General features: G+C 41.9%; 1 protein-coding gene across 1 annotated transcript; it reads right to left on the reverse strand.

The window, feature by feature from the left end:
- Positions 1-429: 429 nt before the first annotated feature.
- On the reverse strand, positions 430-13,202 carry SPACA9 (sperm acrosome associated 9). Its single transcript, XM_027869686.1, has 4 exons — positions 13,074-13,202; positions 7,790-7,967; positions 4,271-4,473; positions 430-1,769 (listed from the first exon to the last, which is right to left on the reverse strand). Exons 2-4 carry the CDS (start codon positions 7,931-7,933, stop codon positions 1,433-1,435), a joined length of 684 nt encoding a protein of 227 aa, XP_027725487.1. The 5' UTR covers positions 7,934-7,967; positions 13,074-13,202; the 3' UTR covers positions 430-1,432.

A 13,202-nucleotide genomic window follows, 5' to 3' on the forward strand; every position in this document is an offset into this window, starting at 1 on the left:
ACCCTAACAATGGCATCTCAAAATTGAAATTTTATGCAAGACCTGTGACCGTGACTCTTTGATCTCGGCAAATTTTTCATCTTTGTCTGTATCGTCTCTTTCACCCACCTTCTGCCTCCCCAGTCCCTTCAGTGGCCCTACTGTTTAAAATTAAGGCTTTTATTTAAAAAAAAAAAAATGAAGGATTACCCCCCTCCTTTTTTTTTTTTAACCTTAGCTAACCTAAAGTTAGGATTTTTTCTTGTTCAACACTTGTGGCTAGTTTAATAAGATTATATACTAATTGGGCAAGTAATGACCTAGATTACACTGAAAAGACCTGGCTTAATAGTTTCTGCTTGTCTGATGACAGTTTGATGTCCTTGGATATTTTAGGATAAATCAAGGGGTACAGTAAGGGGAAAATCCCAATAAACCAAGCCAGAAAAATAGCTGGTGGAGCACTTTAATTCTTGAGTGTCTCCCCCGAGGAAGCAAGAGTACAGAAGCTAAGTAGCCCCCTGTAAAGGGAAAATCAACAGTCAGATATCAGTACTGGTAGGGCTTGATGCTAACACATTTAAAAAATGTTGGACCACAGATGATTCTGAAACAGTGTTAATCTGCTAATATGACATAGTAGTAGTAATAGAGAATAGGTAGTAGGAACTGATCCCATTCAGTTACTAGTTTTACTCCAAAGAGCTTAAAGCACTTTAAAAGGTCAACACAACAAATATCACATACATTCCTATAAAGTGAGAAGCAAAGGAGCATCTTCATTTTACAGGCAGGTAACTAAAGGCAGAAAAAAATTGTGACTTTTGACTAAAGGTACGTGGTAGGCATGGAGTAGAGAACAGAACCCAGGTGATTTGACTCACCAGGTATGTCAAGTGGAGGAGGTGGGGAAAACTTTACTCCCTGCTTTCCTACTTGTTCACCTGTATGGGAAGGGAGGAATTTAGACCAAGATGAGGCAGCTCACAAAGTAAAGTTTTAGTGGAGCCACCCTGTTCCCCTTATTCTGAATACCACCCCCCTCATCATGCTTTCCTCCAATCTATTCATAGAATGAGCCTCCTCAACTGAAGCTCAGAGTGATTTGCAGGTCACATAACTGCTTAGTAGCAAAGCTGGACTAAACTTAAGCCCCCTGACTTCTAGTCCTGAGCTCCTTCCATTACACCACCTGTTCTAATTATTCCTCACCTGAGTTGAGACCCTCTTCTGTTGGTATGTGACCTGATTCATAGGCTGGGAAAAGTTGGAGTAAGAGGGAAAAGGAAGGGGAAGTGGCTTATAGTACTGTCTGGGCCGCCCATTTTCAAGTTAAGATATGGCAGAGACTGTTGGGGGCAGGGGGCAATAGAAGTGGAAAACTTAGTGGATACCAAATTAAATAAGAAACCACCCCCAACTTAACCATTTTAAAATGTTTTGGCTTTAATTTTTAAAGGTTAGGTCTACCAGGTGGCCTCCAAGGAGGAATGAAAACTTTCCTTTCATTTTTCCCTCTAAATTTGTAATGTTTCTTAGGGTCCCTATTTCTTTCTTTCCTAGCCAAAGTCTTTGTGGCAATGGAATGGCAGCTAAGTTTGCCTCCTGAACTCTTCTTTTCACCCTCCTCCTGGTCACTCACATGCTGAATTGCTTTTCGTGGTAATTTCTCAGAGTGGGCTATCCATTCTTTCATTAAGTCCAATGTTACAGGAATAAGGCTCACAACTCCTCCGTAGTGATTCCTTGCCTCATCACAGCTCAAGTGGTTGACCACATCATGCGGATATCTGTAGGGTTGGAAAAAGAGCAAGATCAGTAAGCAGGAGTCAATCATTCCTACCCAGTTCCAAGCTTTTGCTGCAAAGGGTTTGTTAAGCCCTGGTTAACACTTGATCTTGCCAAACAGTAGTCACTCTGTGCTATGTAATTCATTCATATTGGGTAGAACCCTGCTTTTGGAGAACAGGTGAAGGCTCCACAGGTCCTACATGTAGATTTGGATGTGGAATGATCCACAAATGCCTGAGAATAGCTGAGCACCCTAAGGAGGGGAAGAGTGGCCCCATGGCAGGAATGGATTGATCCCATCACTGGCTTTAGAGCTGAGAAAGGGATGACAGTTTTTCTGATTCCCTCATTTTATAGCTGAAGAAAAAGGCCCTGCGAAGTTGTGACTTGTCATAGGTCACACAGGTAACAAGCAAGCATGAAACTAGATCCAAGACTACCTTTACCTCTCTACTAGAAATACTTCATACCTACAACCTCATTCTCATTGAACTGGGTTTAGGGGTGGGAGTGGGTACTGGAAGGGGATTAGGTTACCTAAGCTTTTATCAAGAGAAACTTTGTAAGAAAACCCCAAATGGGGTCACGAAGAGTTGGACACAACTGAAATGACTGAACAATGTATGTAAGGGAACTGACCCCTAAGCTGCTTTCTGTGTGCCCTTATTTATATTTGGCTTCCCAACCCATTGTCTAGATACATGTGTACCGGGTGAGGGAGGTGGGGACTAGGGGTGCTTAGGGATGACACATTTTGAAGAAATGAATGGTAGTGTACTGTGTGCTAGGAAATGTGAAGCAGGTATCGGCAGGACCTTTGAGAGCTGACAACCTATGGCAGAAAGTAGGATTTGAGCTGAGTTTTGGAGCAAGGGAATCCCAGAGATGGAGGGGAGGAGGAAGGGCATCCCAAGCATGAGGAATAGCCAATGAAAAGTCACAGACTTTTTCAGGAGGATGGAGTGTTATGTGCAAGGAACATCAAGAAGGCCAATGTAGCATACGTGGAGGAAAGCAAGATGTAAGAAGACTAGAAAGGAAGGGGCCAAGGTTGTAAAATACTACAAACGCCAAACAAAAGATGAGTAGGGAGGTGACGTGCACAGACCTGCATTTTAGGAAAATCACTTTGGCAACTGAGTGAAAGATGGATTGGACTATGGAGAGACTTAAGGCAGCAGACCAATCAGAAAACTATTGGAATAATCCAAGGGAGAAGAAGTAGTGAGGGGCTGAACTGTGATGGTAGCTGTGAGAGTAAATAGAAGGGGACATATACAAGAGATTTTGAAGATGATAATAATAGCATTTCCATAGCACTTTAAGGTTTGCAAAGTGTTTTACATTTGTTATCTCATGGATATTTGTCACCAGATTCATTAATATGGGATGAGTACCGGTGAGGAGCTGACAGTGACATTGAGGTTATGAGTCTGAAGGAGCAGGATGATCATAGACCCCTTAAAAGCAATAGGATAGTTAGGAAGAGGGGGAGGTTTGGAGGCAAAGATATATCTGGGGCATGTTGAGTTTGAGAACTTAGTTTTGAGATGTCCAAAGGAGAGTTGGTGACAGGAGACAGGAGCTCAGGAGAGAGGTTAGGGCTGGCTGGATGTAGGAATCTGGAAATCAACTGCAGAGAGATGATAAATGAATCTGAGGGAGCTATTGAAATCACCAAGTGAGATTGGGGAAAGAAACAAGGGCCCAGGACGGAACCTTAGAGGAATACCCAGGGTTGGTGAGTAAGACCTAGATGATCTAGCAAAGGAGATTATTCTCAAAATCAAGTTTGTTTTGATTCGCTTTATTTTCAAACCTATGCTATAGACATCCCTTTGAGGAGAATGAAAGTGGGTCAAGAAACCTAAGAATGGCATTGCTTTCTAAGGACCTGGGACCCTTTGGAGCACTTATAATGGGTTACTTCCCAGGGTTCTATTTTCCATTCCCCCTCAGGGTGGTGTTGGCCTTAGTGAATTTTGAGATTCCAAGTTGGTCCTTCCTTTGGCCTGTGGTTTTCTAGAAAGTTATTTGGGTAATTCCACTATGCAGTGCTATGGAAGAAATGGGAATGAGGGATGACCGTTCTGAGATTACCCCCAAGTAATGATACTTAGTATTTATGCAAAATGCTTGGCTCACAATAACTTTGAGAGGCAAATATTAAAAGTATTGAGCTGTGTGACCCTGGGCAAGTCACTTAACTCCAATTGCCTCACCAAAAAAAAAAAAAAGTATTAGCTTTATTTTTTTTAGGGGAGGAAACTGGGGTCCGATGAGTTTTAATTGACTACACAACTAGTAAATATCAGAAAAAAGCCCTGCATCCGGGTCTCTTACATCCAGCACTCAAGACAACAATTAGCATCATTGGATTGCTCAGAGAACATCCTGTCTCTTCCAACCTTGGAAAGGAAGAAAGAATGAAGGCTAGTTCTGCAGGACTCTGCAGAAGCACCTCACAAAGTCTCAGAGGTGGGAATGAGGAAGGCCCTACCTTGCCCGAAGGCAGCTCAGATCATTGCTTTGGCTGACAAGGATTTTGCATTTCTCCAAGATGTTGTTGCTGGCTGGGGTGCCAGGATGCAGGGACTCAAATTGTTGACAGAGCTTGCTCAACTCAGTGCAGAGTTTTAGGAACATATGAAGGATCCGATTGTCAGTGCTGTTGTTACAATAGTGGTCCATGTAGTTCTGCACCTGCAGGAGCATGTGGGTGTGACACAGGTCAGTGGTGTTCCCAGGCATTGATTGACACTTTCCTCCCCACACCCACACCTCAGCTGGGGCCACCCAGAAAAAGCCCAACTGGTATTTTTCCAGCCCAAACTTCTTCACTTTAGAAGGCTCAAATTTTGGTTCCATCCCTTTTGTGGCATAATGCAAAGAACATTGCTTTTGGAGTCAGAGGACTTGTATTTGAATCCTTGTAATTGAGTAGTTGAATGACTTTAGATAAGTCACTTAACTTTTCTAAGTCTTAGTTTCCATATCTGTAAAATAAGAGGGTTGGACAGGATTATCTATTACCTCTAAATCCTATGAGATCATACATCTGCTCCCAGGTGTTAATCAGTGAATGCTTCTGCTTTAGTTGAGAGGTTTTTCTTAAAATATAGTCATAATACTTGAAGGTTTATCAAAGGCTTTACAAATGTTTCTATTTAATTCTCACAACAAGAATTGTTGTTGTCCCTACCTGGGAGGTAGGTGCTATTATTATTTCCATTTTACAGATGAGAAAACTGAGGCTGAGAGATTAAATAATTTGCCTGCTCCCACATAGCTAGTAGGTGTCTGAAACAGTATTTGAATTCAGTTCTTTCCAATTCCTACTCCAGCCTTGCATCTGATGTGCACCTAGCTACCTCTAATATCCTAAACAAATAATTATTTAGGGTCAGAAATAAAATACAAATTGTCATGTTATTACCATGAATGCTATGGGAATTTTTCTAGCAGATTGGCTACACTTTGAGAACCACTCCATCAGGCCCACTCAGTGGTGGGGTTGTCTTGAAGTTTAGCAAAGGACCAGGGACTCATGCAATTGACACAGTTATGAACTCCAGAGTGTTTCCTCATGTGGATAATACTAAGGTAAGGGGCTATCCAGACTCCAGGATTTAAATTTTACACAACAAATCATCTGGATTTTCAAACATTTTTGCAATACGTGTCCAGCATTACAACCTGCAATTCCAATGTTTTCTAAATGTCTTAAAGTAAGAAATATCATGTTTGCAATAATGGCATTCTTTCTGGCAAAATGGAACCAAGAACTTTAAACAATAGAGGTTTTATATTTTTAAGTTGAAATGGGGGAAAATTTATTTTTTCCCCTCTTTCCCCAGAAATTTGAGAACACTTTCATTTTCTGGTTACTGAACAGTAATATTGGGTGACAGTCTTTTCTTGGTCATGAAAATTTGCTAAAGAACATTAAGTTTGCAAGTGGTTGAACTCAACAACTCACTCGTAGCTAAAACAAGATTCAATTGAACCTTTATAAAATGCCTACTCAGGTCAGAGAACTGAGTTAGGCACTGGGGAAGACACAAAAATGGTAAGACAGGGCACAACTTGGTAGGTGTGCTTTGCCACCTACACCAATAGCCATAATACAAAATAGAACATAAGTACAGGAGAGAGGTGCAAGGTTGGAAGCAAGAGTGTCCTGGTAAATGTTTAACATCTGGCTGAACACTACACACTTTGAAGTTTAATCTGCATTTATTAACATTTTCTCCATCAATTTGAGTCTAGACAATCAACAAAATAATAAATCAAGTCCCAATTTTTAGCATTTGCGATTTCTGGGGTATAAATACTCACACTGAAAATTTAACAATCATCTAGGCTGTTGGAGCTGGCCTGGTTGGATGGGACCCTAGAGTTTAAGCAGTCCATTCTCTTTTCTGCTACTCTCACCATTCCAGAGTCACAAGAGTTAAGTCCTCTCTTTAAAGTCTAACTTCTGTGTTTCCTGATGCAATTGCCTTTTGCTCCTAACTGAAAGCTGTTTTCTCCTCAGATCATTCCTTCTACTTTCTCCTCCAGAAAACAGCTACCTTCTGATTTTTCTTTTTGAGTGGAATATAACCTTGCACCGTCGCCCCAATCGTAGTCTGAACTAAGCATACCTGGGTGCTGGAAGTAGTAACGCAAAGCAAACGTCATACCTATAGCCAGTGCAGTGCAGGTGAAAGTTTAACACCAGGCTAGGGGTGGGAGTGAGGTTGGGAGTGTGAAGGATACATAGTGCCCACTTTTAAAAAAAATTTTTTTGTGCCCACTTTTAAATTTAATCTGCATTGTTAACATTTTCCCCACCACTACACAATCAACAAAACGATCAGGCAAACCCAGATTTTGTAGTGTTTGCATTGAGGTGTAAATGCTCGCGTTGAAAACTTAACAATAAATTCTCTGGCCTGTTGGGGCAGGTTCCAGCACATCCCTGCCTATAGGAATGGGGGAGGGGGAGAGAAAGGGGGAACCTAAACCAGTCCCCTGTAAATACAAGGAAAGGTCATTGGTATCCAGGTGTGTATGTTTGTATGTGATTAAGAAGAACCTTGTTTCCCAAGCACCTCATTGTGTTTAAGAAAGGCAGGGCTTGTCAAGTTGAACATTGCTGGAAACAGAACCAAACATTACTTACCAAGAATATACCAACAATACTCATAGCTATTTCCTATCTGAAGTCTAGGCATTTGTGAAAGCTAAGTCGGTTGGGTATAAGTTTGAACTTTGATTGGATGTTAACAGAGATCCTAGACAAGGTACACAGAGCTAAGAAATAGAGAGTCTTCCCTACTCTTTGTTGCCAAACTCACACATCTCTAGTGACCTAGAGACCATAGGATCTAGAACTGCAAAAGGCCTTAGAAACAATCTATTTCCACCCCTTTAGTCTACAAATGAAATGATAGGCTTGAGGCCCACAGAAGGAAAATTACTTTCCTAAGGTAACTTGACAAAGAGAAGATTTGGACCTAGGTCCCTGGACTCCAGTTATGTTCTTTTCAATAGATCATAACTCCCTGAGGGCTCTGTGAGGGGTCTCTCTGCCCATAAAGTGAGTAGAGAGCTAACAGGGCCTGCCCCTTATGATGTGAGATTGCAGAACAAAGCCCACCAATCTCTGGTCCCTAATCGGAATGGATCCCTCAGTAAGTGAGTCCCTTTCTTTCCTTAAGTTTAGAAGGTTCAGCTAGAAAGTAATGGTTGAAGTTCCAGCAAACAGCAAGTTGGCCAAGGGTTCTAAGAGCTCACCACAAACACCCTGCTCCTGTGACTTCCTGCCTAGATCCCTTCGGATTCCTCAAACTTGCTGAAGACACTGTGCCCCTACTATTTAGAACAGGCCTGCGCTGCATTGTAGGTTGTGCGGGCCTGATTTTGAATCTGGTGCTGTTTTCAGTGACATTCTCTGGCCTCTTCATCCTCTCCTTGCCCTATTACCTTCCCCTACCCCCAACATTTCCTAGGAGAGACCCATCACTCCCCATACCTGACCGATGCTTGAGATGGGTCTGATCTTGTCGTGAGCATTCTCCCGGCAGTGCTCCAAGGCGGCAATAAAAGTGAACTGCTGTTGCTGGAAAAGTTTGTAAGTCTGTTCGATGTTCCTGAGTAATTCTTTCACCTCATTCATTGTATTTGAAGCTCATTTAAAAAGTCTTAAAATCCTAGGGGACCGATAAGGAAGAGGGGGTGAGTCCTCTGTTGGCCAGAGCCCTGAATTTACATAGTGGGCTTCCTATATGTGTTCAAAAGCAAAGAGAGAAAATCATCCACACCCTCTTTTCTGGGAGGTTCCTGAATTCTGAATGTTAGAGGCCCAGGGTATTACTTTAGTTTTCTGGAGTTGAGGAATAGTTTCTGGGGGATTCTAGTAAGTAGAATCTAAATTGAACCTTTTTTTTTTTTTGCTTTTTGCTGATGCAATCAGGGTTAAGTGACTTACCCAGGGTCACACAGGTAGTAAGTGTTAAGTGTTTGAGGTCAGATTTGAACTCAGGTCCTCCTTACTCCAAGGCCAGAGCTCTATTCACTGTACCACCTATCTGACCTGTAAATTGAACCTTTTAAAAATTCATTCACACACCAAAAAAAAAAAAAATTCATTCACCCATTTGGTAAACATGTATTGTGAACCTACTCTAGGAAGAACTAGGTTATGTTCTCGGAGGGAAATACAAAGATTAGCTAACTTGATCCCAGCCCTCAGGGGATTTACTGGCTACAGTAGTAACAGACTATGCATTGTCATACATTATACACACATGTATTTAAATTTCTTTTCTATTTTTGTGAAGAAATGAGTGGTAACTATGTGTTCAGCTCCCCTTTCTCCCCTTCAATATATTCCAGTGGCTCCCTATTGCCTCCAGGATCAAATACAGAATCATCTGGCAGTCAAAGAGCTTTATGACCTGCCCCACCCCTAGCATTGCAGCCTTTCTAGCCCTTACTTCTCTCTCCCCACTCCTCCATATTCTGCAATCTAGTGACATTGGTCTCCTTGCTGCTTCTCAAAAACAACAACAAACCACTTCATCTCTTGCCTTGGTATATTTTCCCCAACTGCCTCCATGTCTGGAATACTCTCCCTCCTCATCTTCATCTACTGACCTGCCTGGCCTCCTTCCAGCTTACTTCGAGTACTAGCTATAATCCCACCTTCTGTAAACAGCCTTTCAGGAACACCCTTACTACTACTGCTTTCCCTCTGTTGATTATCGCCAATTAATCCTATATATTTTATATTCGTACATTGTTATTTTGCATGTCAGTCTTCCCCGTTAGACTGGGAGCTCCTTGAGAGCTGGGACTATTTTTTGCCTTTTTTTGTAGCTCCGTTTCTTAGCACAGTGCCTCACAGGCCCTTAAAAAAACTTGTCGATTGTTGACAGACTGACTGATTGACAGGGAGAAGGCTGTCTGCATTAGAAGGAAGGAGACAAAAACATCATTATAATATTCTAGCATACAAAGGGACTTTAGAACATAAAATGTTAGTTAGAAGGGCTCTCAGAACATAAAATATTTGGCTGCTAGGTACCTTAGGAACAATTTAGTCTATTTTATATATAAGGAAACTGAGAACCAGTGAGAGCAATACCATTCTAGTATATAGAAAGCTGAGATACCAAATTCATTGTCTTTTACTTTAGTCCTTGCTTTGTCAGTTGCCCACTTTCTGGGATAGCCATCTGACTCAGTTACTTATCAATTCTGTCATTCATCTCCTGTGGATTCAGTTACCTGTTGCATCCTGTTCCCTCCCCAGTAGCTTTCCTAAGCCTTATTCATCTTTCTCAGCTCCCAACTCCATCCTCCCCCCTCCCCCCATCTTGGTAAAAATCTTCACCCTGTATTCTGGAAATATAGAAATTATACAACTTGAAATTCATTAATTCCCTTTCTGCATATCCCATAAAGTCTAAAGTGTTTTCTTCTCTCCCTTCCTCTAGTCACTTCTGATCTGAATGGGGTGTGTGTGTGTGTGTGTGTGTGTGTGTGTTTGTGTGTGTGTGTGTGTGTGTGTGTGCAGGAGCAATAAAGAAACACCCAACCTGCAATTCATAATATTTCAGACTTTAATGCCTGCATATGCTGGTTTGTATTCCATTCATCTGCACCTATCTTGTCTTCCTAACTAGATTATAACCTACTTGAGAACATATCTTCTCAAGCCTAACTGTGACAATATATTAAGCATTTAATGTGTGTTGAATGAAGACAGCATTTCCATGCATATGAGCTTACTCTGTAAATGTATCTACAGGTATAAGTGGATCCCAGAAGTAGTGGTAAGGTTGAAAAGTTACCCAAATCTACCTCCAGGATTAGATGGGCTAAATGCAAAAGTGGGAAGAGAGAAAGTTATGTCGGTCCTCCAGTTGGCTGCAGACAAAGGCCATGGACTGCACATGGATACAGTGCCCTCTACAACTACATAGAGGATTCATTTCTTGCCCTATCGGTCCATTCTAGTGAAACTTACCCCTACCCCCAATCCTACACATGGTAGTTATGGCTGGAATTGACTTATGTTGTGCCTCTGAATGCCCAGCTCTAAAAGAGATAGGGGTCAATTTTGGCTACCAAATAAAGAGCTTAGCTCTCAACAATGTTCCCCTTTGGATGCCAAATTCTCTTGGGATGCAAAAGCCACCTTGTCTAGTGGTTCCAGAAGCCCAGGAGAGGAAAGCTGCCTCTGCTCTTGATCCTAGTGACTTATGACATGCACACAGAATCCATGTCAAGAGAGCAGCTGTAATAAACTATCCAAAGTGATGTCTCCTTGTGCAAGCGTCACTTGCAACCAAATCAGTATGGATGAAAGTCACAAAGTGAGGGATGTGTGCGGAGAAGTGAGTGAGGGAAAAATGATTACCCAATAGGTTTTAGGCTTTAATTGATTTGTATTTTTCCAGGCTGCAAAAGAAGATTAAATAATGGTATGAAAAGTGCCTACGGCCTAAAATAAACGAGGAGAAAGTCAAGCCATTTCAGAAATGTCCAGGGAGAGAAGTGAACCTCTCCAGTGCAAATTGCAGGTTTTCTTTTGTTCTTTGTTCAAGCAAAGGTGATGGTGGTAGTGGCAATGGCATCTTCTCTCCTCTTCCTCCGTTTTTCTCTTCATTTGGGTTTGATGAACCCATAAAGTTAGGTACACTTTAAGAAAACAACTTGCTAAAGAGTCATGATGTTTTAGGGCTGCAAAGAGCCTTAGAGACAAACTGTATATGAAGAAACTGATAATCCAAGAAGTCAAGAGTGCTCCTTACATCACGCCAAAGCCAGGACCAGAATCCCCCCACCCCCAAACCTCCAGCTGGTTAGAGCTGGGAGCTTAGAGGGCATCTCATTCCAACCTGTCAATTTATGGATGGGGAAGCTGAGACCCAAAGAGGGGAAGTGATTTATTTGCCCAAGGCCACATAGGGAGTTGGCAGAAGGGCCCTCTTTTGTAAATCTTGTCTGAATGCTGATAGACCCAAGCCTGGGGCTGGCAACTGTTGGTTTGAAGAACCACCAGGTAAAGTCTTCAAGAACCAGAGTCTAGACCAAAAAAACCCAACCAAACAAAAAACAAATAACAACAACAAAAAAAAACCTCCTTACAATTACACCAAACACTACTGCTGTTGGTGAAAATTGCTTGCTCCATAACTGGAGATAAGAATTTACCTTCTGCTATTGAGTTAAGAAGTTAGTTCCCTGACTGCTCAGCTATTAGTAACACAAGGAAACACTGGGTCTGCTGAATTGGTTAGGCAATACTCAACATAGATCACATACTCTTAAAATGAATACCTTGAACAATTTTTGTTTAAAAGAAAAAATAATATTTATACACACGATAGTACAACTCAGAAATGAAATGAGTTTCTACATTTCTCAGTTCATGGGTTAGCATTGGTTTCATGATTTGATTTGTAGTAGAAAGTTTTTCCTGGGATACTGGAAACCCTAGTTTAGTCCTAGGACTAAAGTTCAATACTGGAGTTAAGTTTGTGTTCACTCTGTCTTGCACACAGTAGGCCCTCAGTAGAACATCTTTGCTGACTAAGGCTCATCAGATACAATTTGTTTGACAAGATTTCAACCCCTCAGGGTAGTGTGTACACACAGTAGATGGGTTTCTAATAAATAGAGCAGAGGGAGTAACAGGAAGGATTTAAGTTTTTCAGAAATTGGAGCATAAATGACATGCCCAAAGCATCAAAAATTTCAAACTAAATCAATGCAGTAGGGGGAAAGGAGTGCAGTTTTCAGGTGCCAGGAACCCCCTTCCTCTCTCCCCTGAAGGGAAAAATAAGAGTTGAGGAAATTTAGAACAAAATAGAGGCTATATTACATTTAGAAAACATTTTCATATAGAAAAATTGCCTGATACATATGGAATTTCATTATACACTACATTTTAAAATGGGAGGGAGGGGACACAAAACTACTAGCATCAAACTTTTCCCACAAAACATTTATCAATTTCAGAGTTTCTGAGAACAACAGTATGGGAAATGCTGGTCTGTAGAATAATAATGAAAGAACTGCCCTAATTACTACAAAGAGAACGCTTTGGGGGAAACTGCTTTGAAATTGGCATAGGGTAACTCTAGACCCTATGGAAACCCCTGGGGGATCAGGCACAGCAGTTACATTGCCAGTTGCAAAAATGAAAAAATCCCTGGGTGGAGCCCAGTTTTTCAAGAAGAAAGCATTAACTGTCAACTAAAACCCCCTAAGGTGTCATCCTCTGCCCAGGATATCGAGCCAAACGGCTATCTCAAAAGGACTGGTTGGAGAGATTCTGATTCTAATTCTCCCTAAAGTATCTCCCCAGGCTTACAGGAGCCACCACATCCAATCTTGTGCCTGATTCCCCAGAACAAGTCCACTTCTCCTTGACTGTGGTGACTTCACTTTCATCCCCTTAATAGATATGGAAATCATAGGACCATAAAATTTGGAGGGAAAGGTCCTTAGAGACAAGATTATCTAATCCAACCTCTTCATTCTATAGATCGGGATTGAGGCCCAGGGAGGGGAAATGATTTGCCCAAGGTCAGGGCTCAGAGACCACTGGCCTGAAGCACTCATGGAAACCATGACTCCAGTTGAGGAGGTTTAGTGGCCAGCTAGGGACACCTTACATATCTGCATCTTCATCCCCTCCTCTCATTAATCCTATAAAACCAGCCAACCCTGCCCTTTGGTAATAACAGTAAGGTAAAGAGGAGGCAGGAAAACTGAACCCTTGCCCGCTTCTGGTGTAAACCCACCTCCAGTTATTTTCATTAACCTTTCTTTCATGTCCAGAAACTGCGGCCGCCTGCCTGGAGTCAGTTGAGCTGCTGCGACCCCACCGGTGCTCATGGGCCCCGGGCACTGCCCGGGATGGGAGACCGGAG

Source organism: Vombatus ursinus, unplaced genomic scaffold (assembly GCF_900497805.2).
Source record: "Vombatus ursinus unplaced genomic scaffold, bare-nosed wombat genome assembly UNPS02014793.1, whole genome shotgun sequence".
Lineage (NCBI taxonomy): Eukaryota > Metazoa > Chordata > Mammalia > Diprotodontia > Vombatidae > Vombatus > Vombatus ursinus.

Coding starts and splice junctions, on each gene's coding strand:
- SPACA9 (XM_027869686.1), bottom strand. CDS start 7,933: ATGAATGAGGTGAAAGAATTACTCAGGAACATCGAACAGACTTACAAA. Junction 4,474..7,789: donor CCATCTCAAGCATCGGTCAG/GTATGGGGAGTG, acceptor ATGCTCCTGCAG/GTGCAGAACTACATGGACCA. Junction 1,770..4,270: donor CTGAGCTGCCTTCGGGCAAG/GTAGGGCCTTCC, acceptor CCAACCCTACAG/ATATCCGCATGATGTGGTCA.